This window comes from Papaver somniferum, chromosome 1 (genome assembly GCF_003573695.1).
Source record: "Papaver somniferum cultivar HN1 chromosome 1, ASM357369v1, whole genome shotgun sequence".
Classification (NCBI taxonomy): Eukaryota; Viridiplantae; Streptophyta; class Magnoliopsida; order Ranunculales; family Papaveraceae; genus Papaver; species Papaver somniferum.
The window spans coordinates 246,830,562-246,844,993 of record NC_039358.1 but is presented as its reverse complement, the minus strand read 5'-3'; the positions used below and the strand labels follow the sequence as shown (position 1 = coordinate 246,844,993).

General features: G+C 34.8%; 1 protein-coding gene across 1 annotated transcript; it reads right to left on the bottom strand.

Moving 5' to 3' along the window:
- Window positions 1-538: 538 nt before the first annotated feature.
- Window positions 539-3,547, bottom strand: LOC113340145 ((-)-alpha-terpineol synthase-like). The gene is made up of 7 exons (XM_026585352.1): window positions 3,191-3,547; window positions 2,847-3,108; window positions 2,138-2,504; window positions 1,837-2,055; window positions 1,623-1,761; window positions 1,279-1,527; window positions 539-1,180 (listed from the first exon to the last, which is right to left on the bottom strand). The coding sequence occupies exons 1-7, from the start codon at window positions 3,419-3,421 to the stop codon at window positions 896-898; spliced, it is 1,752 nt and encodes a 583-aa protein (XP_026441137.1). The 5' UTR covers window positions 3,422-3,547; the 3' UTR covers window positions 539-895.
- Between the last annotated feature and the right edge of the window lie 10,885 nt (window positions 3,548-14,432).

Sequence of the window (14,432 nt, the reverse complement as noted above, 5' to 3'; positions counted from 1 at the left end):
GTAACAATATTAAACTTGGTGGTAATATGTATGAGATTGAAAGCCTCTTTGAACCATGATTAACGAGCTCACTTTAGTTTCTAAGTACTATGGCCTTCATTCAGCTTTTTCTTCTTTTTTTCTTTTTGAGTTTTATTTTTTCTTTTTGCATTTTTATGGATATCGTTTTTTTTTTGGTTGGCCGTTATGGCTTTTTGCATCTTGAACGCCCCTATTTACATCTTCTGGGTGTTCATGCGATTTTGGGGTCTCTAATGGTGGTTAGTATGTATTCTGGCGAGATTTGAGTCCTTTTGAAGAACAGGAACTCTAGGGATTTCTGGGTTTTGTTGAAGATCAAGATCTAGATGATGTCTCTACCTAGATAGTATTTGCGCATATTGCTCATGTCCATTGGGAGTATGTCTTTTTTGGTCGATTAGTTGGACCTTCGGTTCTTGATGGCCTCCAAGCAAGTTGATCACATAAGGCGAATAGATGACACGTATGACTAATAATTGAACTTAACATGAACTAATTATTTTTATTCGGGCTGCCTATTAAAACACAGAAAATTCGTGCTGCCTATTACAACCGGAGTGCACATTTTCCACTTTTCATATAGGCGGGCTAATATTTGGGTTTGTTGTATGTACTAGTTTGTTATGTGCACTGGAAACATGAAGAATCATAATAATATAGTGGTTTGGCTTTTGGCTTTTGAGTAGGGTGGAGAGACACAACTGTCACTCAGAGGTATGAAATAATGAACCGGAAGCCAAAATATCATTCCTGAAGGTGAAACGAATACGGAAGGCATGAGACACTCTAACACCCCTAATCTTTAACTAGATAGCAGATCCTAAGACAAGTTTAAACCAAAATAAGAATTACTAAATGAACGCTGATACCACTCCTATATCGGATTAACAATCAAAGATAAAACATGATCTTTAGTTTTACCGTCTTCAACTCCAAGCCCGTCCCCGTATTGATAGAAAAATATTGCTGTTCGCGCAAGATTTAAAGCTATGAGAATAAAAGGAAGATCGAATGTTGTATCCATGATAGACTCGTTCATTTTCTTCCATGTATCCATGATAAGGCCACTTATATAAAAACGTGCATCCTCTTCGGAACTGCTCATTTCACGCATGTAACAATGTACTGATGAGGAGACATCACCTCTTTCTAGATCCGCCTGCATGATCATTTCAGAAACATTAAGATCACCCCGTGAGTTAATCTTGTCAACAAAAATGTTTCGTTAATTATGGCTTAGATGTATAATTTTGTTACCGATGAAGTTGCAAGATCATTGGAAAGTCGGAAAATCATGGAAGAGCAATACAAAAGATTATGATTGCTGTCTAGAGCTCGTAGAACATCAGTTGTGATTTGTTGTTTGGTAGCGAAAAATGCATGAACTAGAAACACCGAACCAGAGGATGAAAGCCAGCCGTTTGACAAATATTCCTCGACCGATGGTGTATATCCCTTGTTAAACCACCTCGCCTCTACTAGCATCGCTTTTATAAAATTTGCCCACTAAAATGTCAAAATAGTTTTGTTTTAATGAGTACTGCATCCCTTAAAAAGTGATACTTTTATTATTCGAGAGTTGACATTAAGAATCCACTTACTGAGTTGGTTAAGTAAGGTAAGATGTCGTGGCCTTGTTCTTTCAGTACCTCGAAAGCCATTTCATTAGTTGTATTGTAAAGCGCTAAGAAACATATTTTCATATAGATCGGTAGCTTTTCCATTTCCTTGGTATTCCACCTGAATGCAATATAAATTGATGATAAATTTGGGCGCATGATAGAAAAGTTTTAGACCTTCAAAACCTATTATTACCTTTCAACAACATTGGCAAATATCTCGAGTTCTTCTAATGAACCATGAACGTCGTATATATCGTCAATAATTAGCACAAAATTCATGACTTTTGTGAGCCATTCTGTGCAACGTTGGCTCTTTGCCTCTGCTGAAATCCCCACGCTAAATAACAAACTCCCAACTAGCCTATCTCTTGCAAAATTCAGTTTGCTAGCGACACCAAGACTCCTCCACCACCTAGCCAAATAGCAAATTTTTGTGCATAAGTAAATTTGGAACCTATGTCCACAAAGAGACAACATGCGGAGTATAACAATACCTTGACATATTTCGAAGATCTTCCTGGTGTGTGGCTTGGTATGTATTGAAATTTAATTCAGCCAATTCCAAGAAAACACGGTTCATATCTTGTGCATCTTTATATTCATTGATGTACCACCTAGCTTCTGATCTCTCCATCCTCCAATGCAATGGAATCTCCAGGGAGCGAGTTACTTGATTTCGAAGTTCTACATCGTTGTTGATCCCTTCAGCCAGTTTTGTTTTTGTGAATATTACGGCCACCTCTAGTATGCTTTCGCCTTCGAAAGCTAAATGTGCAGCTTCGTACAAGCTCAACATTCCCTTGACATCCTCACTCAGGTGTTCCTTAAAACCATTTTTGTCCATGTAGATAGTAAACACATCTGTCATAGAATGATCCAAGGACTTAATGTTACTTACTATGACACTAAGTATAAAAAACGAATATATTAAGACTATATATTCATATATAAAAGAAAAGTGTCACTTAACTTAGAAAAAAATTAAAAAAAAAAACAAAAAGATCACTTTATTTTAGGACGAAGAGAGTATATTTGAAGTTAGCCGAGTTAGCCGAGCTTTGTTTTATAATTGTGAAGTTAGCCAAATTTTGTTTTATATTTTTGACAAAAGAAAAATATCACTTAACTTAAAAGAAAATTGAAAAACAAAAAGATCACTTTATTTCGGGACGAAGAGAGTATATTTGAAGTTATATGTATTACCTTGAGAGACCTTAAAACCATACTGTCTGAGGAGCATAAATTTGAGAGCAGTAGCATGTAAGTTATATATCATTCCACCGTTCGGTTTATCGTTATATATGTTAACAAGCATTTCCTTGATCTCCTCCTCAAATAGATACTTCATTCCTAGCCTTTGAATTACGTTGATCATCTCAAGTTGCGCCAAGGGTGTCGCAGCCTTTTCAAGCATAATGGTCGCCTCTTTCTTCAACTTCTCTATTTGGTTTATGTATCCGTCCCCCTGCAAAATAAACATTTTAGTGGCTTTCGATACTTGGCATGACCAATTAACCATAATACTGATGCACCTAGTGTTAATTTACCTTGTAGATGCTCTGAAGCGACTCGACAAAAGTGTAATCCCAAATAGTGGGCTGGTAATAAACGTTTCCCGGTTGCTTACTAACTACAACCGGATCATACTTCGGCGGGGTTAACGTACATTTGGTGCAAAAACGGGAGTTCGTATGTGCAGCGTCGATTCTATTTTTGTTTATCAAACATTTGGAGGAAATGAAGCAGAAGTGGGTTTGCAAACGGAGAGGAAAAGCCATTTCGGTCTAGGTAACAGTGATTGAACAATTAGAATAAAAAGAACAACAAAAAAAAATTAGAAGAAAGAAGAAGAAATGATCCGATTGAATGGAAAAGCAGTATTGGTGTTTGTGTGAAGAGAGTGGAAGTGGAGAAGAGAAAGGTAATCGGTTGATTTAAATGGAGAAATAGCAGTAACCTAGTAGGAATATTAAATAGAGAGAAGTTGAAGAAAGAGGCAGCAATTTGCATTTAACTAATACTCAAGTAGTAGTATTTGGTATTGGGGTTTGTAGTATTTGCTACCGGGGTTTGCAAGTTGTTTGGGTGGATTGCCTTTAAACTTGACCTATTTCTTGTATCTAGCGTTTACTTTCTATTGTTTGCAAATGGATAGGAAAAGCCATTTCGGACTAGGTAAATGTGTTTGAACAATTAGAAGAAACAAACAACAACAAAAATTAGAAGAGATAAGAAGAAGATAGAATGGACTAGTAGTACTAGTATTTGTGTTAAGAAAGTGGAAGTGGAGAAGAGAAAGGTAATCGGCTGCTTTAAATGGGAGAAATATAGTGGTAACCTGGTAGGAGTATTAGGTTTTGTTAACTTGTCCATCCATGCACAAGTTAAATCTTATTATATACGGAAAATTGGTCATTTATCCAAATATTGTTAAAACATAGTTTAAATGGACGAGTAAAAATTATTATGGGTGAAATGTACACAAAAAAAAATAGCAAGGATGAAACTGAATTCATCCTGACTTAAACTTATAAAATAGTAAGGATGAAACTGGATGCATCTTGATATAAATTAAAAATAAGGAAAAGTATTAAAAAGTGGGTAGGATGAAACTGTTTACATCCTCGCTATATTTACATTTTTGTCCATTTAAACAGTATCAAAATCTAAATGTCCTTTTCATCCAGGAATCGTTGATTTTGATCTTTTTAACCATTTTGTGTATTATATAATTAGTTTTTACATTAAATTCATAAATCTTCTAATAAAAAAATATTAATGAAGTCTCCGTAACAGTGAAATTCGTTTTTCCATTTCCTACCCTCAAGTTTAAAAAATTGATCCAGGGGTGAAAATTGGACGGGAAAGGAAACTAGAAGAACAAGAGACTTTATAAAGAGATAAAAAAGGAGAAGTAAATCCAAATGCTTTATCTTCCACTAAGTAATTGATCTTTAGATCCATGAAAATTGGTGAAAACAAAGATATTGAAAACCCATTTATACACTTCTTAACTTGTGTCCGGGTGCTCGAGTTAACAAAACCTGGAGTATCATATAGAGAGAAGTTGAAGAAAGAGGCAGCAATTTGCATTTAACTAATACCGAAGTGGTAGTTTTTGTTTTCCTTTCGAAGCAAGTTGCATGCAAGTAGTATTTGGTATTGGGGTTTGCAAGTTGATTGGGTGGATTGCCTTGGTATTATTAAACTAGACCTATTTCTTGTATCTTGCGTTTAATTTCAATTGTTTTAAAATTGCAAGTTGTTTGGGTGGATTGCCTTGGTATTATTAAACTAGACCTATTTCTTGTACCTTGCGTTTACTTTCAATTGATTTAATTTTCACGTTAGGTGTTAAAGAGTGTCACTAGGCATTAATAGTACTCATAATCTAAAAAAAGAAATTTTATTACGTTCCCGTTTGTAGAAAGATATACAACTAAATTCAAATCCACTACTTTCCATTTTGTCTTAGGCTAATCCTTACGGTAATCAAACTTTAAGCAAAAATTTGAATCTGCTTCTAACTCTGATGTTTGTTTCCACTTGAATCAAGCATTTTGCACCGTTTTGCACCAATTGTTTTGGCACAGAGAGTGGAGTTGTTGGATCATTAGTACAGATGCGCTAATCGGATGCCTCAGATTTTCTGCATCCAATGATTGGGCACAAAAATGGGAACCATTGAATCACCAATATAGATAAGTTAATTTGTTGGTTCAGTTTCTCTACGCCCAATAATTGGACAAGAAAGTAAAAAAATATTGCACTTAACCATTAAGTGCACCAGCCATAAATCCACCCGTCATCATTTTGCCTGTTAAAGGATGCATGCTGAGGTGATAACTTGTAAAGAAAATGTTTCCCATGAAAATTAGGCGCGGGTACACGAAAAATAATATTATTACTGTTACGTCCATAATTAATTTTGTCTATCATGACACCTATAATTATTTCCGTGACACCCATAACTATATGAAATTATTAAAAATGTCTGCATGACGGATTATGTATCTGCATGAGGGGTCATGCATCAGGGGTATAATTGGCAACGCAACTTGGACATAACATATCTAAAAATCCGCGCCTTGGAATTTTACAAATTTTATATTGTTGGAAATCTTTTTTAAAGAGGTACACAACGAGTACAAACAACAACATCAAATTTTTGTTTTTCACGAAAATATTGGAGGTGATCTTCATTTAGGCAAAATTTCGAAAACCGACTACATAGCCTTTTGCAGCCACCAAAAACGATGCATAACACATTATGCAGACGCATAACGAATTATGCAACTATTTTCTCGACTGCATAACAAATTATGCATCTTAACAGGTTTCTATAACCATAGTGCATAATGTATACAAATAAGTTGATGCATAATGCATTATGCAGCAATTTTCACGACTGCATAACATGTTATGCATATATTATTGTAGGTGCATGACAAGTTATGCAGCCTTTTTTTATTGTTGGTTTCGATACGAACAAATAAGTTGATGCATAACGTGTTATGCAACCACCTTCTGAACGGCATAACAAGTTATGCAACAAATTTTTTAAATGCATAACAAGTTATGCATCAATTTTCACGACTGCATAACATGTTATGCATATATTATTGTAGGTGCATGACAAGTTATACAGTCTTTTTTTATTGCTGGTTGCGATACTAACAAATAAGTTGATGCATAACGTGTTATGCAACCACTTTCTGAACTGCATAACAAGTTACGCAACAAATGTTTTAAATGCTACACGACTGCATCACTCTTTTTTTATTGTTGGTTTCGATACCAACAAATAAGTTGATGCATAACGTGTTATGCAACCACTTTTTGAACTGCGTAACAAGTTATGCAACAATTTTTTTAAATGCATAACAGGTTATGCAACCAATTTCATAGCTACATAACAGATTATTCAACCACATCTATTTACTTCTAACACTAGAAATCACACAAACCACTCATTTAACAGAGAAATCTTGCCATCTCCTTCCTTAGTTTTAACCTTAGAAATCTTGCCATCTCCTTCCTTACTTCGAGGAATTTCATTTCAGTTTCAACCTTAGATTCAAAACCCTGACTTCATTAACAACAACAACAAAAGTAGCAGTTGTAATTCTCTATCCTCTTGTGTTCTAGAACGTAACAGATGTAAAAACCCCTTTCAATTCTCGAATCTCTGTAACTTTCCGTTGATTTTATCACCCAATTTCAGAGAAAAGGAATTTTATAAACATGGACTCAGTGCTGTAATGATCCCTTACCAACCTCAGATTCCTCTCATACACCAATTCTTAACAGCAGCAAACACAAATATGTCACCATCTTCAGATTCGAGCAATTTCATGTCAGTTTCAACCTTAGATTCAAAATCCTAACTTCATTAACAACAATAGCAACAGTAGCAGCTGTAATTCTCCTTCCTCTTGTGTTCTTGAACGTAACAGATTTAAAACCCCCTTTCAATTCTCGAATCTCTGTAACTTTACTGATTTTATCACCCAATTTGAGAGAAAAGGAATTGAAGATGAAGAATAAAAAAGAAAATAAAACGAAACAGAATTTTATAAACTATGGGTTTGAGAATAATTTTTCCCTGAAAATGTGTGCGCGCCTTCAGATTTCTGAGCATGGGTTTTACAGTGAAGAAAATCTGAAAAATGGATGTGACTGTAGTTTTCACTTTTCTCAATCCGGAAACACAAAGTTAGAATTGCCGGCCGGCCCGGCCCTCTTGTGTTGGTCGGTTAGGAAGTTAAACCTTTTCTGCAGCTAGGACCAGAAAATATCGTCATGACTGTATCGGCTGTTTAAAATGACAATAAGTTCTCTGCAGCTCATCCTTAATTATGTCATTAACTCATCTTATCTTGTCAGGAGGTATGAAACACCGTTGTTATATTTTATCCGATACATACACTTCGTCACATTTGTGAGCATACATATACCAGCAAAAAGTTAAGTGTGCCGAGTAGGGTTGAAAAATTAGGTGACAAATGCTCAATTCTACTCATGAATATATTTCCTTCAAATGGGATGAGAGTATCCGTAAGTGTAGGCTTTACAATGCGTTTATTTTTAGATGGGGTCTGGTGAAGGTTCACAACCCACTGTCCCATGGTAGAACCAGGACTTCAACTCGACGGATCCACAAAAAAAGAGTCAATTGTTGGCATTGAAATGGTAAACAATATTCAAATAATATGTTTTGCATTGGAAAATGCGAATGTTCATGAATTTTTGAATTTTTCTTTTTACAAATGTCTTCTCAATTGCAGAACATATTATTTTATTATTGTTTATGGATGATTGACTCATGCAGGTCCAATACTAACAATTGGCTCTTATACACAAAAAGAAAAGGTACAAAATAACTTATAATTGGTAGTAACTATAAATTTATAGGGATATATATAAATGAAACTATTTAGTGGGATATATTATAGTAATAATATACTACGGGGTCGGTCCTGCATTTTTTGTGGCCTAAAGCAAAAAAGTTTTGCTGCCTCCTATTAATATAAGAAAAACTACAAAACAAAAACTACATTAACATTACTAATTGGAATGATGTAATGACATGTCCCTCCATCGATGCTGTCCCGACTTAGTCACTGTGGTTATCCGGTAATGTGCGTTTTTAACGGGCATCGCTGCGGTAATTCAGCAGAAACTTCCCGGATGGTCACCCATTCCTGGATTACTCCCGCTCGAGCACGCTTAACTGTAGAGTTTTATGCCAACTCTTGAACCAATTTTGCTGAAAAGGCCTCGGTAATAGGAAAGGACAAATTATTACTTATATTCCATTCGTTCAACCACTGTCGAAATCGGCGTATTACAATACCACCACCTTAAATTGGAGTCGTCCTCTGCTCCGGAATATTTTCGCAAACCCAGATATCCTCCACCGATACTGTCCCCACTTAGCCACTGCGGTTATCCGGCAGTGGGCTGTTTTCAACGGGCATCGCTGTGGTAATCCAGCAGAAACTTTCCGGATGGTCATCCATCCCTGGATTACTCCAACCCGAGCACGCTTAACTACAGAGTTTTATGCCAACTCTGGAGCCAATTGTGCCGAAAAGGCCTCGGTAATAGGAAAGGACAAATCATTAGTTATATTTCATTCGTTCAACCACTGACGAGATCGGGGTTTTACAAATGACATGAGAATTACAAATAAGATACAGTATCATTTCTCTCATAAATATTTAAGGTTGTAGCACAGACCTATTTTTGTTAATTAATGATCACAATGTTGCTAAGATCATGATGCTTCAACAAAGGGATTAACAATTCCACAAACTCGATCGCTTTCAGGAGCAACTCAATTATACTTGACCAAAAGTCGATTCTGTTTGTACACTTTTAGTAGTAAACTGATTAATAATATACTTAAAATCTAAGTTTTCAGCGATTGCTCGTTCAATAGAAAATATAGCTAATTTTAATCTTTCCTGTGACATAGGGGATCATAGATTTTTGATCAACTTTAACTTAGAAAACGCTCTGTCTGCACATGCAAAGGTAACCGATATAGTTAACAAGATCCCGAAAGCTACCCACGCATTTGGATAAGAAGAAGGGCCATCCATGATCTTTAGAAAATTCAGCACATTTTCCGATAAAGCCAAAAAAAACCTCATTGCTTTCTTCGCCAATCTTTTCATTATCTCCGCCAAATGCTAAATTTCTTTTACCAAGTTGTCTTACAAGGCTAACTATTCGTTGTAATACCCTTTTCCAATGCTCCCTTTCTTCGTTAATTTCCTCTTCAATACTTTTATCAATTATCTAAGTTGTTTTCAACCTCGTCGCTAATTCACACCAACTATTGAAACAAGTACAGTGATCGTTTTGCGTTTCATGACGCTGAATAGTCCCACTTAAGTTTCCCCAGTCTTGAACACCATCACTAGCTAACTGATTTGCGACTCCATTAAGATTGGACAACTTGCAACAAAAAAAATAAAATTTATCTTTGGTCATTGAATAGACTTGCCAACTTCTATCGTACTTCTTCCCGTTGATAGCAGTTCGAGTATAATAGTTACCAGCGAAACATCTCTTGTTATTACCCATTGGATACTCATGATTTAAAACTCTCACAGGACCCCTTCGCACCAACTTATCTCTCAAAGGTTGATCAATAACATTCCAATTTGCAGGATCAAAAACATCCAATCGTTGATGATCATTATTAACTTCATCATTTTCGATTATATTTGGCGCGTTCTCAGCAAAATCGTCATCATCTCATATGGTACCGTTATCATCATCTCTTGTCGCACTGTTATCATCTGCAGTGGTGTCATGGTTGTCGTTTTCGCCGCTGTTAATAGTAGAATTATTATTCTCTGCGGTATTCTCAGTATTTTTTGTATGAGGGGGTTTGAAATATACTTGACTATATCTTCTGATTGGGACTTCTCTAAATCATCGAGCCTTGGCTTCATTTTCATCTTTTTGTTACCAGGTTCATGCTTCCTAGTTGGGACTGGAGGAATAATGTAAAATTTCTTTCAATTCTTAACTTGTTAGTTGTAGAAGAAAAAAAACAAAGAGAGTCGAGAATCTCTCAAGATGTCACAAACAATAAGCACCCTGCAACCATAAGATGTCACTAACAATATAACAAATTTAGAGTGTAACACCAAATAGTAAATATAATCTAAACAATCCAACTAGAGATCCTGCAAAAGATACTTCCCCAGTTCCCACAATCGGAAAGAAAGATAGCCCGGAGTCTTTAGCACCCTTTCAGGCCTTATAATTGAAGATTATAAACAAAACTACGAAAATTTATATGCCCTGAAACAAAATGAGACTTGTGTTTTATCCCTTCAACATATTCAATAATTTTGATACCCCTAAAAAATGAAGCACAAATGCAGCAGCACTAACCCCAAATTTGTGTACAGTTACTCGAATCTAAGAATTCCTGATTTACATAAAAGTAACAAAAACAGAAAATATGAAGAAAAAAAATTTAAGCTGCAGTTGATCGTATAGTAACATTTTGCATCATGTTCTTAAATTCAGAAAAATATACTTGCCCATCTTATCAATTGCCAGTACCAGTCGAATCAAGCTCAAACTCTCACTAAATTAACATCAATCAACACTAAACAACAGAAGAAACTAAAAGAAATCACACCCATCAATCAAAACAAAGCAAAACAAATCAAGTTCAATTTCCAAACAAATTTCAATGAGATTGAATTTTTCAAGATGAAACAAGAAAACAACCAACTAACCTAACCAACCAAACACAATATAATTAGTTTTCAAAGAAGAGGCAGGTGAGGATTTAATTTTTTTTGGGAACCAACCAAACTCAGAATTTGTTGCAAGAGTTGGGTTACATAAACAAACAAATTTGGTAATAATCTAAGTGTTCTTCGTATTCTTGGTTTCAGAATGTTCGGTTAGAAAACTAAGTATTTTTTAAACTATTTCTGACCGAACTAGCTACTATGACTTCCATTTAAACCCTATTTTGATATTTTCTACTCAATTTTTTAATCAAAAAAATTTCAAAGTGATGGGGTTTTCAATCGAACGAGTAGTGTCACGAAAAGATGGAAGAAAAAGAGAATAATTTTTTTTTTCAAAACTAAAAATTTCATTGCCTCTCATCTCTCTAACATTTTTGTTCTTTATTATGGTTAATGATGTATTTAGATTAGATATATATGATCAGGTTTAGGTGGTTATTAGGTTAATTAGTTATAATTTAAATTAGGATAAATGGTAAACTAATATCTTCTTTAATTTAGAACACCCCTTATAAGTATAACGAAGTTATACTAATCAAATCATGTTCCCCAAAAAATAGACTTTACTTAAAACACATATGATATTTCGAGCTGAGTTTAACTCGCTTATATGTTTCTCGAAATATGCGTTGTAAAGCTTTTTTCTTTAACCACATTCATCAATATTCTTGACAAAAGTCAAAAGATGATCATGTGAAAACCACCTGGCAACATTTTACATCATTTGTGTGAGACAATCATTTGATGTAGGCTCGAAATGTTTTGTATTGATCATTTGATCACTTGAAAATTGCTTTGAAGATAATAGTTTGTTTTAGATAGCTATTCACGTCTTCTAAGAATGTTTGAATGATTGAAATGGGAGTTAAGAGATAAAACCCATGTCAGGATACGTTACGGTTTATGTACTTAGTGTATGAATTGTTTTGACGGAATTCGGAACCGGAAGTTTGCATACCTGTTTGCAAACTTATTCAACTGTTTAAGTCAGGGTACCTAAGTTTGCATACCCGATCACAAACTGATTTAATTGTTGAAATCTGGGAACCAAGTTTGCGTACCAGTTCTTAAACGGTTTCAACTGAGTTCGGTCCGGAGCTGAAGTTTGCGTACCCGTTCGCAAACTGTCGGCTTGTGACCAATGTTCGGAACTTAAGTTCACATACCTGTTCGCCAACTTAAGTGGTTCAAGTTCTTAAATCGGATAAGTATGATTTCATACTCATAAACAAATACATTTATAAATTAAGGAATGCAATCTTTGCAAACCGTGGCTAAAATATTCATGAATTGATACTTCTATGAGAATATAAACAATAGAAACAACTCTATGATTAACAAAATTAAATTCATTTAATTATCAATTGATCTAGAAGTGTTAAGATGAGCAAGGTTAAGAGAAGAGTGTTCATATGGCTAACTTCGATTAACTGTTATTGAGCCAACTCAATATACACATTTAGGTATTGTTACCCATATGTAAATGAAGGTATATTTCATTTGTGTGTAACAAGTTAAGATCAATCTAACGGTTGAAAGATATTAGCTTGAATCTTAAATCAGGTTTCATCTAACGGTAAAACAATTGATGAAGAAGAAGATCAGAACAAGAAGAAAATAGTAACAAAGAGAAAAAGCAAACAAATTGATAACACAACAAGAAACAAGTAATAGCGAGAAAATGTAAAAATGTTAATAATGGAGAAGAAGAAGAAGAGCAAAAGATGAAGAAACAGGGATATCTTCTGAGGAATTAATCGTAGAAAATATTCTGACGAGATTACTAGCTTAAAAACTAGCCCAGTGCAGATGCCTATGTTAGTTATGGTACGATAAAAATTTTAACGACGAACGATTTTCCGAGCTTTACTTAGTTCAAAACAAGAATAATCCATACCTAGTGTCTAATCGCCTCAAAACTGAATCAGACTGAGTAAGTTCAGTCAGCCAGGTCAAGGGTTCTTCTCACACATATGGAACTCTAACTCTAAAACTTTACTCAAGTTCAACTTTAATCTACTTATTGCATCAATTCATTCATTCAAACAAACTTATAAATGAATTACAAAGATAACACAGCCTACCTGCATTTGCAGTTTTAAGCTTCTACTAAAGAGTTTCAACTCAACTCTTTCCTGCAACTGACAGTTGCATTTCCAATTCCTCATTACATAATCACTCCACTCTCAACAGCAATATCATCAATAACTCAAACAGACCACATCTTCCACACTAACCACCACCTTCACTAACTTCAGCATCTTCTCCTTACAGCATGTTTGGTTTTTCCTCTATGTAGAGGCTAACCTCTATTAACCTCTATATAGTGGTGGGTCCCATTTATTTGGTGTTTGTTTTTTCCACTACCTCTACAAAGATAGGGGCAAATCTCTATCTATATAGAGGAAATCAAATAGCACCAGTGAGGTGCTATCTTTGAGCCTCTACCTCTATTAAACCTTCAAATGATTAATATATCCTCGAACAAACTTATAATGTCCAAAAATAATTCCTTAATTTAAAATCTAAAATTTTCCATGTTTCAAGAAAAGTGATACTTTCGCCCGTTTCAGAAAAATGGATATTTTCGCGTTGTTTCAGAAAAAAGTGATATTTTGCTCCGTTTCAGAAAAAGTGACACTTTAGCCCCGTTTCAGAAAAAGTGATACTTCCCCCGTTTCAGAAAAAGTGATACTTTCACGCTGTTTCAGAAAAAGTGATATTTTCGCCCCGTTTCAGAAAAAGTGATATTTTTGCGCCGTTTCAGAAAAAGTGATTTTTCCCCTGTTTCAGAAAAAGTGATATTTTTACCATGTTTCAGAAAAAGTGAAATTTTTGCCCCGTTTTGAGAAAAAGTGATATTTTCGTTCTGTTTCAGAAAAGTTCTGTTTTTGCCCCGTTTCAGAAAAAGTGATTTTTGCCCTGTTTCAGAAAAAAGTGATTTTTTTTTCCGTTTCAAATAAAGTGATACTTTCACCCGTTTCAGATAAAGTGATACTTTCGCCCGTTTCAGATAAAGTGATATTTTTGATCCGTTTCAGAAAAAGTGATATTTTTACCCCGTTTCAGAAAAAAGTGATACTTTCGCTCCGTTTCAGAAAAAGTGAACATTTTTGGTTGTATTTTCTAATACATTTTTTTCCTTTTGGAATTTTTGAATATCTTTGGTTGTAATGGATATTCATGGATTTTTTGAATATTATAAGGGTAAAATGAGAAATATATAAAATTGACTACACAATACAGAGTTGTACACAATACAGAGTTGTTAGATAGTGGTCAAACAAACATGATTTTAAGAGAGATTATATAGATATAGAGGTAAACCTCTATATAGAACCCTCTACCTATATAGAGGAAAAAACAAACGTGCTGTTAGTCTTCAACTTCATTCCATATAACTATCTCCCACAGTAGTACACAATCATACTGTTTACACACCCAAACACAAACCACCAACAGAATTTATAATTCATCTTCTACAATCCTCCCATCTAAT